This window comes from Saccopteryx bilineata, chromosome 1 (assembly GCF_036850765.1).
Source record: "Saccopteryx bilineata isolate mSacBil1 chromosome 1, mSacBil1_pri_phased_curated, whole genome shotgun sequence".
NCBI classification, from domain to species: domain Eukaryota; kingdom Metazoa; phylum Chordata; class Mammalia; order Chiroptera; family Emballonuridae; genus Saccopteryx; species Saccopteryx bilineata.
Window position 1 is genome coordinate 141,239,315 of NC_089490.1, and position 20,460 is coordinate 141,259,774.

Sequence of the window (20,460 nt, forward strand, 5' to 3'; positions counted from 1 at the left end):
GTAGCTGGATGGATGAAAGAGTAGATGAATTAATTAATGAATAAGCAAATGAGTGGATAATGTAAGATGCCCTAAACCTAGCCCCTTGTGCCCCCTTGCACTCTCTGACACTTTCTTCCTTTCGTTGGCAGAACCTATTCCACTTTGTGACTGATGTGCAGAACAATGGGGTTGTGAAGATCCCAGATGCCAAGGGTGATGATGCCTGGAAGGTTTACTATGATGAGACAGCCCAGGAGATTGTGGATGAATTTGCCATGCGCTACGGTGTCGAGTCCATCTACCAAGCCATGACGTGAGCCTGTAGGCGGGGGTGGATGTCAGGATAAGGTGCAGGAAACTGGGGAAGTGAGTCAACAAGTGGATACTGGCAGATCTGGGATTGAAGGGGTTCAAAGGAAAAAAATTTAAAGAGGAAGTTGGCATGGTGGGTGTTATATGCAGGGGTCCCCAAACTTTTTACACAAGGGGCCAGTTCACTGTCCCTCAGACCATTGGAGGGCCGCCACATACAGTGCTCCTCTCACTGACCACCAATAAAAGAGGTGCCCCTTCCGGAAGTGTGGCGGGGGCTGGATAAATGGCCTCAGAGGGCCACATGCGGCCCACGGGCCGTAGTTTGGGGACACCTGCACTAGAGCTTAGGAAAGTGCCAATGCTGGGGGCTGCAGTGACAGTGATGAGAACTGGAGTTAGAGACAGAGATAAAGCAACCCAAAGAGGAGACAGAGAGAAACTCAGAGGACAGAATCATGCAGAGGGAAAGGGAACACTTGGGAGGTTGGATAGAGTCACTCATGATGCTGTCTTAGGGGCATCTGGGCACGGGAAGTTAGTTGCAGCCTGTCCTGGCTGGACACCAGGCTCAGTGCTTCCCATTCCCTTCCACCAGCCACTTTGCCTGCCTCTCCTCCAAGTACATGTGTCCTGGGGTGCCTGCCGTCATGAGCACCCTGCTTGCCAACATCAATGCCTATTATGCGCATACCACCGCCTCCACCAACGTGTCTGCCTCCGACCGCTTTGCAGCCTCCAACTTTGGGGTCAGTCCCAGGGGCTGCGGGATGAGGGAAAACCCAAACCTGTGCTGGTGAAACCCTGTGCAGCTCCTGCATTTCCAATTTGGACTTGATTTGCTGTGTGACTTTACACCAGTCATGTCTTTCTGAGTCTTAGTTTACCCTTCCGTGGAATGGAAACAGATGTTAGAGGGGTGTGTTCAGTATTGGATGGGATACTCTTACTGTGTAGTAAGCTTTCAGCCCTATGACAGCCACCTTTCACTGCTACACTTGAGGCCCAAGTCCCTGCTTCCATCCATCCTTCTCTTCTACTTCTCCAGAAAGAGCGATTTGTGAAGCTTCTGGACCAATTGCATAATTCCCTGAGGATTGACCTCTCCATGTATCGGGTGAGCAGTGAATGCGTGATGACTTGCTTAAACCCACACACGTGTTCCCAGAGGGGACAGCTTCTAGGAGGCATGCATACGGAAGGACCCATCTTAACATGCAGAATATATACCTCTAACATGTACATATATGTAAGCAACACCTTCCTAACCTACTTGGTGCATCCAAGAAGACCTCCCAGTGCTTTCATTGATCCCCCCAATCCACCTCCTGAAACTTAGGGTCTCTTATATCTTCCCTAAAACACTGTCTCCCACCCTCTCCTAACCTTCTGCCATAACTCCCCCACTCTTGTCCCTTCCAACAGAATAATTTCCCAGCCAGCAGCCCCGAGAGACTCCAGGACCTCAAATCCACTGTGGACCTTCTCACCAGCATCACTTTCTTTCGGATGAAGGTAGGAAAGGGGACCAAGTCCCATTAGCTCTCCAGAAGGATTCTTCAGACCTTGAGCTCCTAACCAAGTAGCATTTCTCCTGGAGAGCAGCGCCCTTTCTCAGTGACACTCTGTTTTTATATTGCTGCAACGTTTCCTTAAACCCAGAACCATTTGCAGTCACTTCCTGGGCACCTCTTATCCCAGCTTGACCCATCCATGCCCATCTTCCTCCTTCAGGTGCAAGAACTCCAGAGCCCACCCCGAGCCAGCCAGGTGGTGAAGGATTGCGTGAAAGCCTGCCTCAATTCTACTTATGAGTACATCTTTAACAACTGTCATGAACTCTACAGTCGAGAGTACCAGACAGACCCTGTAAGGACTACAGATGAGGGAGAAGTAGACACCATAGGCCCTACCCTGAGCCCCAGATCTGCTTCTTCCCAAGTGATTTAACTGTTCTGAGCCTTAGTATATCTCTCTATAAGATTAGGTCATTAATCTACATCTCAGGATTGAGAAAGAGATTTCAATGAGATACAAGCTTTTTTTTTTTTTTGTATTTTCTGAAGTTGGAAACGGGGAGGCAGGCAGACAGACTCCCGCATGCGCCCAACCGAGATCCACCCGGCATGCCCACCAGGGGGCGATGCTCTGCCCATCTGGGGCGTTGCTCTGTTGCACCCAGAGCCATTCTAGCGCCTGAGGCAGAGGCCATGAAGCCATCCTCAGGGCCCGGGCCAACTTTGCTCCAATGGAGCCTTGGCTGTGGAAGGGGAAGAGAGAGACAGAGAGGAAGGAGAAGGGGAGGGGCAGAAAAGCAGATGGGCGCTTCTCCTGTGTGCCCTGGCCGGGAATCGAACCTAGGACTCCTGCACGCCAGGCCGACACTCTACCACTGAGCCAACTGGCCAGGGCCGAGATACAAGCTTTTGATAAAATATAGTTATATGCTTAGCACCCAATACCCAATAGGTACTCAAAAAATTCTGTTTTAGTTAAACTTAGTTGAGTTTGGCATAATACAGTAGGCCTGGAATTGAATCACTATTCGGCAAATGCTGAGTTGAATTGAATTTTTTTAGTAGAGTTCAGTTTTGATCATTTCAACTCAATTTATTTTCAGTCTTTCAACTTGTGTTTATCTATGCACATAGTGTCCCAGGGTTATCAAAAAGCTTTCAAGGAGCTTATGCTCTATTAGGAGGGAGAGATGTATAAATTAGAAATTTACAAACCAGGGTGATTAGCCTGAGGTGGCCTATACCTCAGTGTAGGCTTCTGATAGGAAATAACACATAAGCCAAATTAGATTTTATTTCATTCTGTTCATTTACATTCATTTGAGTTGAAATCAAGTTGCTCTTAATTGAATTAGGTTGAGGTGAAGTGGGTTAAATTGAGTTTAGTTCAACTATAATCAGTTTAGTTCCATTTATTTTTATTCAATTGACTTAAGTTAAAATTGCTCTTGGCGGCCCTGGGCGGTGGCTCAGTGGATAGAATATCAGCCTAGCATATGGACGTCCCAGGTTTGATTCCCGTTCAGGGCACACAGGAGAAGCAACCATCTGCTTCTCTTCCCCTCCTTCTTCTCCTTCTCACCTTCTTCCCCTCCCGCAGCCAGTGGCTCGATTGATTTTGCTTGAACCAGTTTATATGAGTCCAGTCCCTTTCCATGCAGACTTCCCACCTAAACCACACAGGTTAATGGGTCCCATTCCTCACCAACCTCCTGCACCTCAATAAGGAACTGACTGAAGACCCCAACCCTGGACCCTTTGTGGCCAATATCTCCACTGCTCCATCCAGGCCAAGAAGGGAGAAGTTCCCCCAGAGGAACAGGGACCCAGCATCAAGAACCTTGACTTCTGGTCCAAACTGATCACTCTTATAGTGTCCATCATCGAGGAAGACAAGAATTCCTACACTCCCTGCCTCAACCAGTGAGTTGTGTGTGTATGTAGTTAATTATCTAGAGGTCATTGTGTATGTGTGTACACAATTTTGTGTCTTATGTGTAAAGGCAATCATGTCTAATTACACGTAAAGTGTTGTGTATGTGGGAGCAAATGTGGGTGTAGTTGTGCCTGCATGAAGTATGGCATAATTTGCAAACATAAAAATGTGTGTATGTACACAATTACTAGTGCAATCAGACATGTATTTTATATGTATTGTGTGAAAACATGCACATGTATATAATTTTTTATGTGTGTAGGTTCATAAATAACATAGGTAATATGTCCTAGTACAAACTATGTGCAAAATACTCTTCTAAATTTTTTATATTTAAATTGCATTATCTCTTACATGTGTGAACATAATTTTGTATATAGTTGTGATATGTGTGTTTGTGTATGTGTGTACAATTGTAGAATGGACTTCAATATACAATATTGTGTATTTTGTAATTGTATATGAATGTGTGCACAGTTTTGGTTTGTGGATTTATATGTCTGTATAATCGTCATCTCTGTCAGCTGAATAAGCTATTGTGTCTTATTCCCTGAGGTTAATGGTAAAGGGGCCCCTAACTCTGAGATGCCATGCTCTGTTGGTTATTTAGATATGGATTTCCAATTAGGGGCTTTAGATGGATGGACGCATGGATGGATGAATGGATGCATGGATGCATGGATGAATGGATGGATGAATAGATTGGTAGAAGAATGAGTGGGTGGATAAAGGAATGGATGTGTGTATGGATGGATACATAAATGGATAAATGACTGGATGGATAGGAGGGTGAATGGCTAGAATGGTGGAAGTATGGACACATGGATAAAGGAATGGATATATGTTTAAATGAATTGATGGACAGGTGGTTGAATGGAGGGATAGATAGATAGATGGATAGATGAATAGGTGGGTAGATGGATGAATAGGTGGCTAGATTGGTGGAAGAGTGGGTGGGAAAATAAAAGGATGGATAGATGCATTGATGCATGGATGGCAAATGAAGGGAGAAATGAAAGGACGGGTGGATAGATGGATGGGTAAATGAATGGAGAGGGGGGTAAATTAATGGGTGGCGGGGTGGAGGGATATGTGAGTGGAGGCTCAGGAGAAGCAGGACCTCAGTGCAGAGTCACACAGCAAGTTAGTGGCTATGAGGGGGCTTGAATACAGATGCCTCTGCCTGTCCTGAACTATGCTTTGGCTGGGAAGGTCAAAGCAGCTTGTGCCATCTGGCTTCTGGCTGCTGAGTTTTCATACTTTCATGACTTTTGCCAGGTTTCCCCAGGAGCTGAATGTAGGTAAAATCAGTGCTGAAGTGATGTGGAACCTGTTTGCCCAAGATATGAAGTATGCCATGGAGGGTGAGTCCCCCAGCTCCAAGTCTCCCAGCCTGGCTACAGCAGATAGCTGTGCCTCAGTGTCTTCTCCAACAATGAGAGTGCCCTGTACCTTTATGCCTGAGTTCAAACACTAATGATGGCCAGAATGGGCACTGCTGAGAGAGAGAGTATCAGATCCTCCCAGCTGAGCCATCCCCCTATTCCCCTCTCCAGAGCATGACAAGCATCGCTTGTGCAAGAGTGCTGACTACATGAACCTCCACTTCAAGGTCAAGTGGCTCTACAATGAGTATGTGGCAGAGCTTCCCACTTTCAAGGACCGAGTGCCCGAGTACCCTGCGTAAGCACCCTGCCCAGAACCCAAGCCAGAACTATAATGCTGATACTAGATGGAGGCCCAAAGAGGAGGACTCACTAACTCAGGGTTCCTTGCATATCAGGAGCACAGGTGGAGTTCAAATCCATTGTTCTTCATTCTTAGTCATTGGCCTATGGACTCCTATAGCAAACCATTAATAATCTTAAGTATCAGGAACTCTGCTAGCAGCCCCATAGGTCTTGTCTCATTTAATACTTTTGATAATTCTATAAGATGGGAACATCACAATTCCTACTTTGTGGATGAAGAACTAGAGGATAGATGGTGAAGCGTTTACCCAAGGTGATATTCAGTAAAGTACAGAGCCCGGACTTGAGCTTTGAATGGCTGACTCACAAACTGTGATGGAGAGTGGGTTGGTGACCACCATTTACTGAGGACCTACTATATGCTGCATTGAGATCTCAGAGAGTAAACCTACTTGCCCATGGGCAGTTTATCAACCAGGATTCCCACAAGACTGGGCCTTGCTCTGTCAGTAGTCACTTGGTCCATTTCATAGGTGAATTGGCCAAGGCCTAGTAGGGGAAGGGATCAGAGGAGTGACCACCTAAGTCCACAGGGTAAGTTCAAGCAGAGAATTATGGGGACAAGAGATTGCAGGGCCCCATTTCGACTCTCCATTCCAGGTGGTTTGAGCCCTTTGTCATCCAGTGGCTGGACGAGAATGAGGAGGTATCCCGAGATTTCCTGCACGGGGCTCTGGAGCGAGACAAGAAGGATGGGGTGAGAAGGCTGACCCACCACCAACCACCCAATCTGCCCACAGTGGATTCACTCCCTCTGGAGTCCACTGGGGGCAAAAACTGCCCTTGGGATGAGGCCAGTCTCTTTATGGTATCCGCAATCTTGTCTTGTTTACAGTGTTTAAAGTCTTGTTCATTCAACAAATGAATGTGAGTTTATCAAGCCTGACCCCACCTACCTACCTAGTGATCTCTGTGTCTGGCTTTAAATCAACCTTATATACTATCTATCTCACCTAAAGGCAGTTGGTCTCTAGTTATCATCCTGGAGAGTAGAAGGGTTGGACTCCGGATTGTCTGGCTCTGACCCCTGTCCTCTCTCCTGGCCTCCCCAACCCCGCAGTTCCAGCAGACCTCAGAGCATGCCCTGTTCTCCTGCTCCGTGGTTGATGTCTTCTCCCAGCTTAACCAGAGCTTTGAGATCATCAAGAAGCTTGAGTGCCCTGACCCCCAGATCGTGGGACACTATATGAGGCGGTTTGCCAAGGTGGGGCACTGTAGGTGGACTCATAGATGGGGTCCCGGTGAGGGGTGGGGTTGAAATAAGATCAAGATTGGGGTGGAGTTGAGGTTGGGATTGGGGTCAGGGTCATAGTTGGGGTTGAGGTTGGAATTGAGGTCAAAGTTGGGGTTGGTGATATCATCAGGATTGAGGTTGGGGTTTAGTTCTATGAAAAACAACAACCCAAACCACTGTGTTGGAGTTGGTCATGTCATAGAGGTTGGAGTTGTGGTTGGGGACAGAATTAGGTTGAGGTTAGAGTTGATGATGTTATTGAGATTAGAGTTGTTAGAATTTGTGGTTGGGGTTTGAGTTGAGGTTGATGTTGGTGATGTCATTGAGATTGGAGTTGAGGTTGGGACCAGGGCTTGGGTTGAAGTTGAGGTCAGGATTGAAGACCAGGTTGAGTTTGAGGTAAAAGTTGCAACTGGTGACATCACTGGTTTGAGGTTGGGATTGAAGTCACTGATGAAGTTCGTTCTTCCAGAAGTTAGAGATGTGGTTGGGGACAGCATTTGAGCTGAGGTTGGGGTTGGGGTCAGGGTTGCAGTTAAAGTTGAAGTTGAATTTGGAGCTGGGTTTAAGGTTGGGAATGGAGTTGAGGTTGGAGTTGGGTTTAGAATTACTGTTAGGATTGGGATTTGATTTGGTATTAGTATGGGTGCTGGAGTTTATATAGAATTTAAGTGGACCCTGAGGTGAGTTTGGAGGTTCAGATCATTCGACCTGGGTTGGGTTCAATTAGATTTGCTTTAGGTTGGGTTGAAACAGGGGAATGCAGAAATAAATTGATATTTGGTTTGAGATCAGGTAACATCTGTGGTTGGGGCTGGGTCAATATGATTAATTGCTCTGAAAAAGAGCTGAGATTACATAAAAGAATTGTCTTCATGTGGTAGTGTCTCCCTTGATTGTGATGGTCATCCTGGGTAGAGAATTCGCCGAGCCCAGTGGTCCATCTTAGGCACTAAAGTGGGTTCGAGCCCCTCCTATTGATCTCTTTTTTTTTTTTTTTTTCATTTTTCTGAAGCTGGAAACAGGGAGAGACAGTCAGACAGACTCCCGCATGCGCCCGAACGGGATCCACCCGGCACGCCCACCAGGGGCGGTGCTCTGCCCCCCAGGGGGCGATGCTCTGCCCATCCTGGGCGTCGCCATATTGCGACCAGAGCCACTCTAGCGCCTGAGGCAGAGGCCACAGAGCCATGCCCAGCGCCCGGGCCATCTTTGCTCCAATGGAGCCTTGGCTGCGGGAGGGGAAGAGAGAGACAGAGAGGAAAGCGCGGAGGAGGGATGGAGAAGCAAATGGGCGCTTCTCCTATGTGCCCTGGCTGGGAATCGAACCCGGGTCCTCCGCACGCTAGGCCGACGCTCTACCGCTGAGCCAACCAGCCAGGGCTCCTATTGATCTCTTGATGGGCCTACCCAGCTCCAGCCCCTCCTCTCAACTTCTCTCTATGTCCTACCCAGACTATCAGTAATGTGCTCCTCCAGTATGCGGACATCATCATCAAGGATTTCGCCTCCTACTGCTCCAAGGAGAAGGAGAAAGTGGTGACCTGCAGGGGCCCCTGTCCTTCTTCCCAAACCCATTCTGAATTCTCAGGGTTCCATTCTTCCCTGGGCTCTGAGCCCTGTGTCTGTGTGTGTCTGACTGTTTATGTCTGGGGGATCTGGAGGTGAAAAGTTGTTGCAAATAAAGCCTTTAGGTTGCATGTATGTGAGCATGAAGAGCTTTGATGCCATGTAGAACATGGGTATATGACAAGAACTCCCCTTCCTGCTACTCTTAGAGGCCCAGCCCACTTACTTGGGTCCTCCTTCCCTCTGCCAGACCACAGAGACTGCCCAGGAAACTGATCCCAAATGCTGTCTTCCATTCTTAGACAACCTTGTGGGACCCCAGCTTTCTTCAGACTTAGACCCTGAAACCATCCAGGATCCCTGGTGGTGGATGAGGGAGACTTTGGGAGGGATCCTGAGCTCTGACGCCCCACTATGTTCCCATCTCCAGCCCTGCATCCTCATGAATAACACTCAGCAACTGCGAGTTCAGCTAGAGAAGATGTTCGAAGCCATGGGAGGGAAGGAGGTGAGGTGGGGCCAGGCAGGGTGCCACCCCCATCCCTATAGGCCCTAAACCTGCATGAATTCCAGCTCAGCCACTCCCTTAAATCCAAGCAAAAGGTATACTGCCTGTTTCTGTTTCTCTCCAGCCCCTTGGGGTCCCTTTCCCTGGCTGGGTGGGAAAATGCCCCAGACATGCAGATGCTCTGTTAACCTGACCTGACCCTCCCCCTTTCTCAGCTGGATGCTGAGGCCAGTGACATCTTGAAAGAGCTCCAGGTGAAACTTAACAATGTCTTGGATGAGCTCAGCCATGTGTTTGCTACCAGGTGAGGACACCTCCAGGGCTGGGAACATGGGGAGGGGGCCGCCCCCAGACCTCTGAGCCTGGGGCATCCAGAGGTCAACAGATGTAGTAGCGAACTACATGGAGTTAGATGAAGCTGAATTCATTCATGGCTTCACTGCTTACTAGCTGTGTGGCCTTGGGAGAGTCGCTGAACTTCTAAGCTTTAGTTGATTCATCTGTAAAATGAGGATGATAATAATGATAGTACCTGAGTAGGTCTGTGTAATGAAATGGACAACACAGGTAAATGTCTTAGCCTGATGCCCAATTCTGCTATTATTAATGCCCCCTCAGTTATATGCCATGGCTCCCAGATGCTGATGATAAAAGATAAATGTCTACAGCTCAGCATTATGGCCTCATCTGGCCCATCCTCCAGAGTCCAGAAGTCTGATCTGAGCTCTTCCCCTTTATGCCCCCAGCTTCCAGCCTCACATTGAGGAGTGTGTCAAACAGATGGGTGACATCCTTAGCCAGGTGAAGGGCACAGGCAATGTGCCAGCCAGTGCCTGCAGCAGTGTGGCCCAAGATGCTGACAACGTGCTGCAGCCCATCATGGACCTGCTGGACAGCAAGTGAGTCAGGCCAGGTGGACTGGGCTGGCAAAGGAGGGACCATGGGTGGGGCCTCAAAGACTGAGGCCTCGCCTGGAGAGAACATTTGGGCATGATTGCTGGGTGGTGGTTGAATGGTTTAGATAGGTGGGTAGGTAGAGGCAATGAAGGGATGGGAAGATAGGTGGGTAAATGAGTAGAGGGATTGGTATTATTCATACAAAAATTTGTATGGATAAATGAATGATGGTTCGATGAATAGATGACATAAAGGTTGGGCAGATGGATAGATGGGTCAATTAAAAGATAAATGCTAGAAGGCTAGATGACAAATAGATGGATGGATGGACAAGTGGATAGATGGATGGATGGATAGTTGGGTAAGTATTTGGATAGATGAACAACTAGGTGAATGGATAAGAGTAAAGATAAATGAAAAGAAGTATAGATGGAAGGATGGATGGAAGGGAGGGAGGGAGAGGAAGAAGGAAGGATGAGTGATGAATGTTGGATGGTTGGGTATATGGAAGAAAGGAAGGGAGGAAGCGAGGGAAGGAGGAAGGAAGGAAAGAAGAAGAGATGGAAGGGGCATTAAAGAAAGTTAGAGGAGGGATGGTTTGATAGATGGGGGCAGTTGCTAGATGAATCATAGTAGGCATTGCCCTCAAACATCCAATCACAAATTCTTTGTTGTTTTCCCTCTTAAGTCAGCCCTCTTTCCATCTTTCCCTTCCCCTCCCTCTGGAGCATGGCCCCAGCAACCTCACAGTCCCTGGGTCCCATGCAGCCTTCTAATCCAATTTATCCCCGTTCTGTCTTTTCTAACAGTTAAGTCTGTCTATTTTGCTCTCTTGAACACTCCATGGCTCCCCACTGCCCTCCTGCTAAGGCCCAGGCCTTCCTCGCAGACCTGAGGCTCCCTTCTGTCCACCCACTGAGCTATCCAGCACCATTTGCTCTCCACATGTGTCACACATTGGAGCTCCATCAGACCAGACAGGGTTCTGTGACCTCTTGCATGTCCATGGGATGCTTTCCCACCTTGTTTGTATGTTGAGGGGAAGGGCCTGGTTCCACATGTCAGGGCCAGCTGGGCCCTCTCTCAGACATGCCCCTCACCCTCAGCCTGACTCTCTTTGCCAAAATCTGTGAGAAGACGGTGCTGAAGAGGGTACTGAAGGAGCTATGGAAGCTGGTCATGAACACTATGGAGAAGACCATCGTCCTGCCTCCCCTCACTGACCAGACGGTGAGGCCCACAGGGGTCAGAGGGGATGCCTGGGCCACCTCCATTGTGGGAGCCCAGAGAGCTTGATGCCAGGGGCATTGGGGTTCCAAGGCCATCCAGGCACACAGGTCACCCAAAGGTCATAGAAGCCACCAGGGGTCAATGAGGCCCAAGATCAGAGAGGTTACATGTGGGTCAAAAGTCATCAAAGGGTCAAAGAGGTCACTCAGGGGTCAGTTACTCAAAGGTCAAAGAGGTCAAGTAGAGTCAAATGACATCTAAGTGACTAGGGTCACATGAGTCACGATCATCCAAAGGTCAGAGATTACCCAGAAAATAGGTCAGCTTGGGGCTCAAGGCCACCCCTGGGGCACAGAGGTCATAGGAGTCAGTGGGTTTATCAGAGGCTCCTGGGGGGTCAATCAAGAGGGTAGACATCATGAACTTCAAAGATCAAAGATGAATAGAACAGAGATCTTCCAGAGGTAGGGTAGAGGTCCCTGAGAGCATCCAATGTCAGAGATGTCAAGCACAAGTCTGCAGACATCCGGAGACAAGGACTGTCCATCTGGGACCCTTTTGGGAACAGCTCAGAGATGGTGATCCCAGGGATCAGGCTGCAGAATGGGAACAGGGGTACCATGACATCTGTGGAGGGTTGTGGCTGGTTGTGAGTCCCTCTCTGAAGGCGTTAGGGCCCTAGACAGCCTTGGTATGTGAGTTGATGGCTCAGCACAGAGTGGGAGGGCACTCCTGGGTGGACGTGGGAAGCTTGGAGAGGGTGGGGTTAGGGGGAGCCCGTGGGGGTTTGCCCCCAAGAGGCAACAATGGTGTAGGAGGCTCAGACCTCTGGCGGCAGACCCCGCCTCCTCCATGCTGGGCAGGGGCGCGGGGTTCGCCCCTCGGTGCCCTCTCCGTCCTCTCCCTTGCCTTCCTGGGAGACTCATGGTGACTTATTCCCCCCTCCCTACCACCCGGCCCCCATCACGGCTGACAGATGATCGTAAGTAGAGGCTCTTCTGTCCGTCTGTCTGTCCATCCGCTCTGTGTCTGGACTCGGCCAACCCCATGGCTGCAGCCCCCTACCCAGTGCCCCATCCTCACCCATTGTCCCTCCCACTGTCCCACCTCCTGCCTAGATGTGCCTGTGTCTGTCTGGGGTGGGGCATGGAGAGGGGGCGGGGCCGGGAGGGAGGTCACGCTCCCACCATAAGTATGGAGGTAGTGCCTCCAGGTTCCCAAAGCCCAGACCTAGCCCCTTCATGTTTGTTCCAGTCCTTTAGGTGGGACACCCGCCTTTTCCATGCTCAGATGCCATTAGGGTATCTAGGTCTCTCCTAGAACCTAGGAGGATCAAAGTCAACACAGTCCCTCTGATCTCCCCTTTTGGGTCCACCACCTGGGACCCTACTCAGCTGCTCAGTGCAGACCCTCCACCACTCCTGCCCACCCCACTCCTGCTGCACATACAGACACACACGCTAGCACCTAGGTGGGAGATGGCATTGTGACTTTGGTGTCAGGCAGATTGGCATCAAATCCCAGCCCAGTCTCTCTCTTTCTCTCTCTCTCTCTCTCTCTGATCTTGGAAAGTCACTTCACCTCCCAACTTCTGTTTCTTTGTCTGGAAAAAGAATTGTAACAACTGTCTGTGTGTTATTGTCAGAACCAAGTGAAATGATGCATTAAAGTGCTCATCTCCATGACTAGCAGAGGCAGCGTTCACTAAATTAGAACTAGTATTGTTTTGGTGGTGGTGGTGGGTAATATTAAGACACATACCAGGGCAGAAATCAGTAAAACCACTTCAGATCTGCCCTCCTTTGTGAGAAAGACAAGACAATTACAAGATTATTTAATCTTGTCAAAAGTTTACAAGATCTCATTTATTTCTTAGTGGCTCAGTGTGTGTCTTTGACAACATACCCAACCACAGATGATGCATTTGTGGGCAGGGAGCTAAGGGAGTTTATGTTGCTTGGTGATTCCCTGTATGCTAGACCTTCTCTTAGCTGCAGTTTCAGCTTGTCTTCATGACAACATTTTGAGCAAGGTGGATATTATTCCCATTTTGCAGATGAGGAAAGCTGAGACTCAAAAAGGAGGAGTCACTTACTCAAGGCCATATGGTAAATAGATGCCAGAGTCAGGATTCAAATTCAAGTGTGTCTGAATATGGAGCCTGTTTGCTTTCCTGTTTACCCAAGAACGAAAAGCCTGATATATACATTAAATGTAAATGGATTATGTTTTGGCAGTAACTTCTCTCCTTTCTCTCTGGCTCTGTATTTCTATTTCTCCTCTCTTTCCTGTCTTTTTGACTCATACATTTTAAGAATTGATCATTAAGACACACACACATCTCTTTGTCACCAGGTGTCTTCCCCCCCCCATGCAGTGCAGATGCCCCTTGTCCCTGTTCCCATAAGTAAATGTGTGATCACCCTGGGTTCCCGCCCCACATGGCTTGCCAGGTTGATCACCCTGTGACATTGTCTCTGCAGGGCACCCTCTTGAGAAAACATGGCAAGGGATTAGAAAAGGTAATGAGGGCCTTGTTGGTGCTGAGGTCCCAAGCTCTGGTGTCTGGGCATGTGTGTGCATGTGTGTGTCCATGTGCATGGGTGGGAAGGTCAGCTGAGGGTCACAAGTAGAGGCGGTGGAGGTCTAACCAAGTCCCACAAAACCAGAATTCAGACATGTGGTGATTCCACAGAGACATGGTTGTAGTGTGTGTGTGTGTGCTAATGTGTGTACATACAGCTCTTGCCGTCTCACAGCACCCAAAGGGCTTATCCCAGCCCTGTGCTCAGCTAAAATTCTGTAGCTTCAAGAAGGGCCTAGATAGTAAACCACTGCCTGGACTGTGACACATGTTGTTTTTATGTGGATTTTTTTGTTCTAATGGTTGATTATTGTAAAGAGATGGGAGCTGTAGTAACACATGAAGAGTTGCCCTTGCTGTGCGCTCGGGCAAGAGCTATCACACCTGTGTGCATACAAGTGGGGTCTCCACTTTATGAACATAGATTGTAGTAATTTTCTACTCAGTCATTCAGCGTTTTCGAGGGCATCTTCAACATGCCAGGTGCTGTACACATGCATCGTGTTGGGGGAGAGTGTGCAGGTTTATGTGTGTGATTGTGCACACAGGTGCACGTGTATATTATAGTGTGTGAGTTCTGCATGTGTCTGTGTCTTTGTATGTCAATTTGGATGTGTGTATGCATAAACTTTCTGCACAGTTATGGATGTGTCTGGGTTTGGGTCTTTATGCTGACTGAATTTGTAATACCTGTTAGCTCATTTCTTTTGGAGTCAAGCCTGCCAGGTTGAGGTCTTGGGAGTTGGGGGACAATAAACCTCAAGTTCTGTCTCTTTTATCCCCCTCTCCAAAGTGCCCCATCCCAGGGCAGGCTGACTATGGGATGGGGCGTCTGTCCCAAGGTGATGGGCTGGTTCTTGACTCCTGGATGGTGGTCCAGGAGTCTGGCCCCAAGCCCTCACTAGTTGACTTGTGTCTAGTTGCAGAAGGGCTCAGCATTAGACCCAGGATCTGGGAGGGAGTTTGTGGGCTGGGGAGTGGGACTGTGCTTTGTGGGGGCAGGGAAGTTTCACTGACTATTCTCCCAGCTGGCACCTGAACTCTGACCTCCCCCTGATTCTCTTCACAGGGCAGGGTGAAACTGCCAAGCCACTCAGATGTAAGACCGACCTCTCATTGTCTGTCTGACTCTCCCTCACCCCCAACCTCACCCCCATGCCTCCTTCTACCTCTGTGGTTCGTGCCATCTGGGGCTTTCTGTGAACCTGTTTGTCGGTCTCTTTTTCCTCTGTCTGTCTGGCTTGCTTGTGAGGGGTGGCGGGTGGGGTGGGAGTTGCAGCAGGTAGGGAGGAGGGGTGGCAAGGGAAACTGAGGTCCAAACAGATGGGCTCCTGAGTAACTGTGCCCCGTTACAGCCTCAGGGAATTGCAGACCAGGAATGAGAAGGGTAGGGACAGCCAGGATGATAACACTAGTAGTGGCAGGCTAACCACTTCCACAGGCCAGCTGGTAGATTGTCCACATAATTCTAACTCTCCCAGCTATAAATGGCTTCCTCCTGCCCAACCCCACCCATGACCCCCAGAGTGCCCCAGGACCCAGTAATGCAGGACTCCTTATTTCATAGATATTCAGTCCCACCCAATTTCACAGGAGGGTGTCCCTGTTAGCCAGGGGATGAAACTCAGGCCCAGAAAGGGGGTGGGACATACTTCAGGTCATCCAGCACAGTGATAGAGGTGGTAGGCCACAGGACTTCCAGGCCCAGCCCCTGTGTCCCTCAGCACATGACCTTGAGACCAAGTGCTAATAACAGTAAACTTTGAACAAAGACACACTTAGTCCCAGCTAAACCTTGAAGTGGATAGGATTTTCCTCATCTAAATGGCAAAACTGAGGCTCAGAGAGGTTGAGCAACTTAGCCAGGGCCACACAGCAGAGTTGGGATTTGAATCCAGACCCACTAAACTTGTTGAAACTATAACCAGGACATTATCTTGCTGGTGCCTTTTTGGGGAGGAGGGAGTAGAGGATGGGTATTTTGAGGTGTATGTTGTTGGGAGGATTCTTCCTTTAAAAGATCAGGTTAACAGTCCCCTGAGATTACTGGGGAACTCCTCCCAAAGAGTGAATTGTCCTGTGGAGAATGGAGGTTTCACTAGAGCCAGCCCCTCCCATGGTTTCTTCAAGACCCCTGACTTTGGACTGGCAAGACCCACCCATGCCCACAAACATCATCTGGGGCTCCCTCCACCCACTGCCCCTCTTAGCCTGCTCTCTCTCTCTCTGTTTTTCTCCTCTCTCCCACAATCCTGGAGTCATGGTGGAGGTGGGAGGGTAGATAGCATTCCCACAGGACTGGGATTTCTGGGGACAAAATCATTACCACTTCCTCAGCACTTTCTGGGAGGTCTCAGACCTCTGTCTCTGGGACACAACCATTGCCCTTCCCAGAGCCTTTGGACAAGAACCAAGAAGACATCCAAGGCTAGGCTGTCAGCAGGGGTATGGGGACTGGGCTGGAGGACCCATACCCTTACTTGGCTGTGTCTGTTGTTTCCTGCAGGGAACCCAGATGATCTTCAATGCAGCCAAGGAGCTGGGTCAGCTGTCTAAACTCAAGGTGAGGCCAGGGCGGGGGCAGGAGATCAGAATGGGGGGGGATTTCTTGGAGAGAAGTCCCAGAATAATGACATACTTTGCAGGTACAAGAGACAGAAATCCTACTCAGACTGATTTAAGTCCAATTTGCTCTGGTGTGTTGAAAAGATGAACATGGTTCAGCTTCAGATACAGTTTGATCAAGGACACAAATGATTTATTCAACAAGTATTTATTGACTACCTGTTGTGTGCCAGTCACATGCTGGGTGCTGAGGACTCAATAGTGAAAAGGCAGACCCACTATTCCACTCCTCAGTTTTACAGGGATTGGTATCATAGATTGACAAGCCCCTAATGAAGGTCCTGCTCTGCCCACCTGGCCCCTCTCTCTATCCTTCCAGGACCACATGGTTCGAGAGGAAGCCAAGAGCTTGACCCCAAAGCAGTGCGCTGTTGTTGAGCTGGCCCTGGATACCATCAAGGTGAGAGATCCCACCCTTGCCCATTCCAGATGGGACAAGCAGAAGATGTGGATGGTGTGGACACGGACCTAAGTTCAAACCCACCTTAATTCACTCAATTTATAAACACTCCCTGATGACCCTCTAGCAAGGCGCTGAGGAGCCCTAGGCTGGAGGGCACAGTTGGATACAAGCATTCCCAGCCCTATGGGATCAGGTTGCAGTAGAGAGGAGGAAGGGAGCTGGGGTAGCCCAGGGAGGGAGTGTCAGACTTTCTAGAAGAAGACATGTGGCAGGCTAGTTTTGAGAAATGCATAGAGTTCACAAGGCAAAGCAAACAGCACTCTAGGCAGGAGCCCAGCCCATACAAAAGCATGGAGGCATGAAAGGGGCTGTGGACTCCATGAAATGAAAAGCATAAAAACTACTCTGAAAAAAATGTTTTCTGAAATGGAGCTGATAACATATGAAAGAGGGATGTTCAAGGAAGCCTCCTAATAACCTTAATCAAAGAAAGACAATAAGCCAAGTAAGAAAGAGGGCAAGGGTGAGGGCAGAGAGAGCCTCACCACTAGTGAGCATAGAAAGTGCAAAGGCCCTGAGGCTGGCACGTTCTAGGGAAGACAGTTGGAGAGAAATCAGGGAGTTTGCAGGGTTATTGCCACAATGGGTGTAGGGAGGAGCTGGAGGCATGAGTGTTATTCCGAGGGCACTGGGAGCTCACTGGAGGGTTTGGGACAGGAGTGGAGGTGGGGGAGTAGCAGCACCCAACTTGGGTGTTTTGGAGACCACTGGATCATCCAGTGCATCATTATAGAGGGCAGAGGGATGGGGGACAGGGCATGAGGGTCCACCATGATGAGCTGGTAAGGGGTGCCTCTCACCTCACCTCCCCCACCCTGTGCCCACAGCAATACTTTCATGCGGGTGGTGTGGGCCTCAAGAAGACCTTCTTGGAGAAGAGCCCGGACCTGCAGTCCCTGCGCTATGCCCTGTCCCTCTACACGCAGGCCACCGATCTGCTCATTAAGACCTTCGTTCAGACACAGGCGGCCCAGGGTAAGATGGGCAGCAGGGTAGCTCCAGGAGAACAGCCACCCTCAGCGATAGCCCAGCCCAGCCTCGAGCTACCATTGACTCATCTCTGTGACATCATGGTGAATTGACAGCTCCTTGAGTTGCTTGATGTCACAGGACAATGAGTGAACCACAGCTTATGGGAGTGGGATCTTTGACGTCATCGGGTTGGGAGATGATTGACGGCTAGGAATATCTATGACATCACAGGGCCAGGAAGTGATTTAAAAACTCTGGGGAGGGACCTCTTTGCAGTCAAGGACGAAGATGATTGACAGATTCTAGGGTAGCAATCTGACGGCTTAATTGACAGATTTAGGGGCGGGACCTCTGTGACTGCTAGGGAATGAGTGATTGACAGCTCTGGCATGGGCGGGACTTATGACGTCATGTGGCCAATGAGTGATTGGCAGCTTCAGGGGAGGTACCTCTGGCAAAAGAGTTGAGGACTCCTGGGGAGGTACTTCTGTAAAGTCTGGAGCTCAGGAATGATTGACAGCCCCAGGGATGAGAGAGGCCCCAACCTGGAGAGGAAGTTTCCATTTGTCAAAATCTCTCTTCTTTTGACTTTGTCTCTTGTTCCTCTCTCTGAACTCACCATCACGGACAGGACTCCAGGGTCCTAGTTCCCCTCCTCGGGGCCCTCTCCTTTTCAATTGGCTCAAAGAGGGCAAACAAGGGAGAGAAGTTTGGCCGCTGACCCAGGCCTAATTCCAACAGTGGAGCGGGAGGCTGGAGTAGGGGGAGCAAAGCCCTGCAGCCACTCGGGGCCACCTTCCCCCACCCCAGTAAGCCCGAGGCTGCCCTCCCTAGGCGTCAGGCTCTACTCTCAGCTTCGTGCCCAGTCTACACTGCTGCTTTTAGTGTCCTTGGTGTCCTCTGGAGCGGGAGGCTGTCTGTCTGTCCGTCTGCAGCTGACGTTTCTCTCTCTCTTGTCTCTCCTCCCTCTCACTCACCGACCCCTCCGCGCCTCCCCTGCTCCCCCCACGCACACTCGCCCCTCCATCCTCGCCCCTGGATTGCTCGTCTCTGCCCCTCCTTCCCTCCTTTCACCCCCCTTCCCCACGATTAGTCCATGGTGGAAAAGGGACTAGGTTTACCCTTAGTGAAGACATTTATCCTGAGAAGGGTACGTGCCTCCGCTGCCCGCCCGCGCCCAGTGTCCGGTGCCTGGTGCCTGCGCCCTTCCCAGCCCCGGCTAGTAAAAGGCCCGTCCTTCCACCTCCACGGCCCCAGACCACGTCCGGGCTGGCCCGGCTGCGGCTGCGGGGCCAAGGTGGACAAGGGGAAGGACAGCTTGCTGGTTCCATGTGGGGAGGAGAACTGATTCGAGTCCTCATAGTTTCTCCCTAAGTGCATCTCTTATGCCAGATCCCAGCTTTGTGGCTAGTAGACACCTAGGGCAAGGGTCGGCCCCTCTGAGCCTCAGTTTTTCTCATTTCTAAGCTGAAGATAATCAAAGTTCTTAATTCATAGGATGCAGTGAATTAAATTTAGAGCAGTTTCTGACATTTAATAGCTCATAGCAATTTTTAGTTATTATTTTTATTATACTTGATATCACTTTTCCAAGTGTAGAAAACTTATTTTTCAGGCTCTAACTACAAGCCAGCCCTTGTGCCAAGCACTTCTCAAGGATTCTTGCAAAGATTCCTTCTAATTGCCACACAAGGGAGTCCCTCATTCCATAAATGAGTATGCTGCATCTCAAAGGAGAAGCCACTTGCCCAAGGAATCTTCCCATGCAGGGGATCCCGGAACTTAAGGAGGAGGGTGGGTGTTGGGAGAAACACAGAGGGGCCTAGGAAAGACCCTTCCTCTTGGAGCCAGCAAACCACAGGAGTGGGGTGCCCAGCACTGCCCCCTCCCCCTTCTTACTAGCTTTGGCCTTGGTCTGAACCCTCCCCTCTCCCACCACTGTCCGACTGCCCCCTGGCACCCTCAGTCTGGCCCGGATTGAGCTTGCAATGAAGCATCAGCCTGGGATGGATGGGGAGGTGAGGCTGAGCATGTGATTGGTGTTGGGGGGATGAGAGCCTGAGATGATAAGGAAAGTGGCCTGGGGTAGCACGCTCCAGTACTGGGGTGCTAGGGGTCTGCAGGCTTTTATGCCCCCTGAGCCTCATTAACTTCCTGCCCAGCACAAGTGACCTGGATCAACCTTGGACTGACCCATTCTCCTTCCCCACCCCCACTCCCAACTTTCCTCCTGTTCCTCCTCCATGCATGGGGTGCTCCAGGCGTGGGGAGCTCCCTGGGGAGCTGGGGAGGGGCCTGGTGGGCATGCTGGCAGTCACAGGTCCCCAGGTCCCACAGGTTGCTCTTCCCAGAGTCATAGAAGGAGGGACAGGATAGGGACAGCAGCTTTTAAGCTGCCCTTCAGTGATCCTCATCAAAACCAATTAGGATGCTTGTGCAGGCCGGAAACAGAAGTGCATTTTACCCTGACCTAAGCAGGCTAGGGAATTTGTTGACCTTGGAAGTAAAAGATTAGGGGTTGGGCTGGCATTAAAAATAGCTGGATCCAAAGTCTTTGACAATGCCACTGGTTACTGGTCTCTGCCGAGACCTCTGTGTGGTAGCGTCTCTCCTCATTGGACAGAAACAGCCTTGCCAGCTCAGCACCAACGAGACTCTTCCCTAAAAGTTACAGCCAAAGTCCCAGGACCAACTCCTACCAGCCCAGCTTGAGTCACATGACCATCCTCAGCCAATCACTGCAGCCATGGGCAGGGAATGCTCTGAATAAGCAGCCATGGTTCATTTAGCCATACCTGATGTGTGGAATGGAGCCAAAGGTCTGAGGTAAGGGTGGAGCATTTCTCAATGGAAACTAGAGATTGTCTATTAGAAGATGAA

The 20,460-nt window shown here is 49.9% G+C and overlaps 1 protein-coding gene across 3 annotated transcripts in view; it reads left to right on the forward strand.

Moving 5' to 3' along the window:
* The window catches only part of UNC13A (unc-13 homolog A), a 63,218-nt gene that overhangs the window by 37,665 nt on the left and 5,093 nt on the right, over nucleotides 1-20,460 (forward strand). The window contains exons 20-40 of one of the 3 annotated variants that reach the window (XM_066270020.1): nucleotides 132-295; nucleotides 893-1,043; nucleotides 1,343-1,411; nucleotides 1,720-1,809; nucleotides 2,029-2,163; nucleotides 3,601-3,734; nucleotides 5,026-5,111; nucleotides 5,304-5,430; nucleotides 6,099-6,195; nucleotides 6,559-6,702; nucleotides 8,188-8,271; nucleotides 8,732-8,809; nucleotides 9,025-9,113; nucleotides 9,556-9,708; nucleotides 10,813-10,936; nucleotides 13,420-13,458; nucleotides 14,590-14,619; nucleotides 16,027-16,083; nucleotides 16,465-16,545; nucleotides 17,436-17,583; nucleotides 18,674-18,730. In XM_066270020.1, the coding sequence (XP_066126117.1) occupies nucleotides 132-295; nucleotides 893-1,043; nucleotides 1,343-1,411; nucleotides 1,720-1,809; nucleotides 2,029-2,163; nucleotides 3,601-3,734; nucleotides 5,026-5,111; nucleotides 5,304-5,430; nucleotides 6,099-6,195; nucleotides 6,559-6,702; nucleotides 8,188-8,271; nucleotides 8,732-8,809; nucleotides 9,025-9,113; nucleotides 9,556-9,708; nucleotides 10,813-10,936; nucleotides 13,420-13,458; nucleotides 14,590-14,619; nucleotides 16,027-16,083; nucleotides 16,465-16,545; nucleotides 17,436-17,583; nucleotides 18,674-18,730 (2,137 nt within the window). The remainder of the gene's footprint in view (nucleotides 1-131; nucleotides 296-892; nucleotides 1,044-1,342; nucleotides 1,412-1,719; nucleotides 1,810-2,028; nucleotides 2,164-3,600; nucleotides 3,735-5,025; nucleotides 5,112-5,303; nucleotides 5,431-6,098; nucleotides 6,196-6,558; nucleotides 6,703-8,187; nucleotides 8,272-8,731; nucleotides 8,810-9,024; nucleotides 9,114-9,555; nucleotides 9,709-10,812; nucleotides 10,937-13,419; nucleotides 13,459-14,589; nucleotides 14,620-16,026; nucleotides 16,084-16,464; nucleotides 16,546-17,435; nucleotides 17,584-18,673; nucleotides 18,731-20,460) is intronic. The other 2 variants (XM_066270029.1, XM_066270038.1) reach the window with 2 other exon arrangements.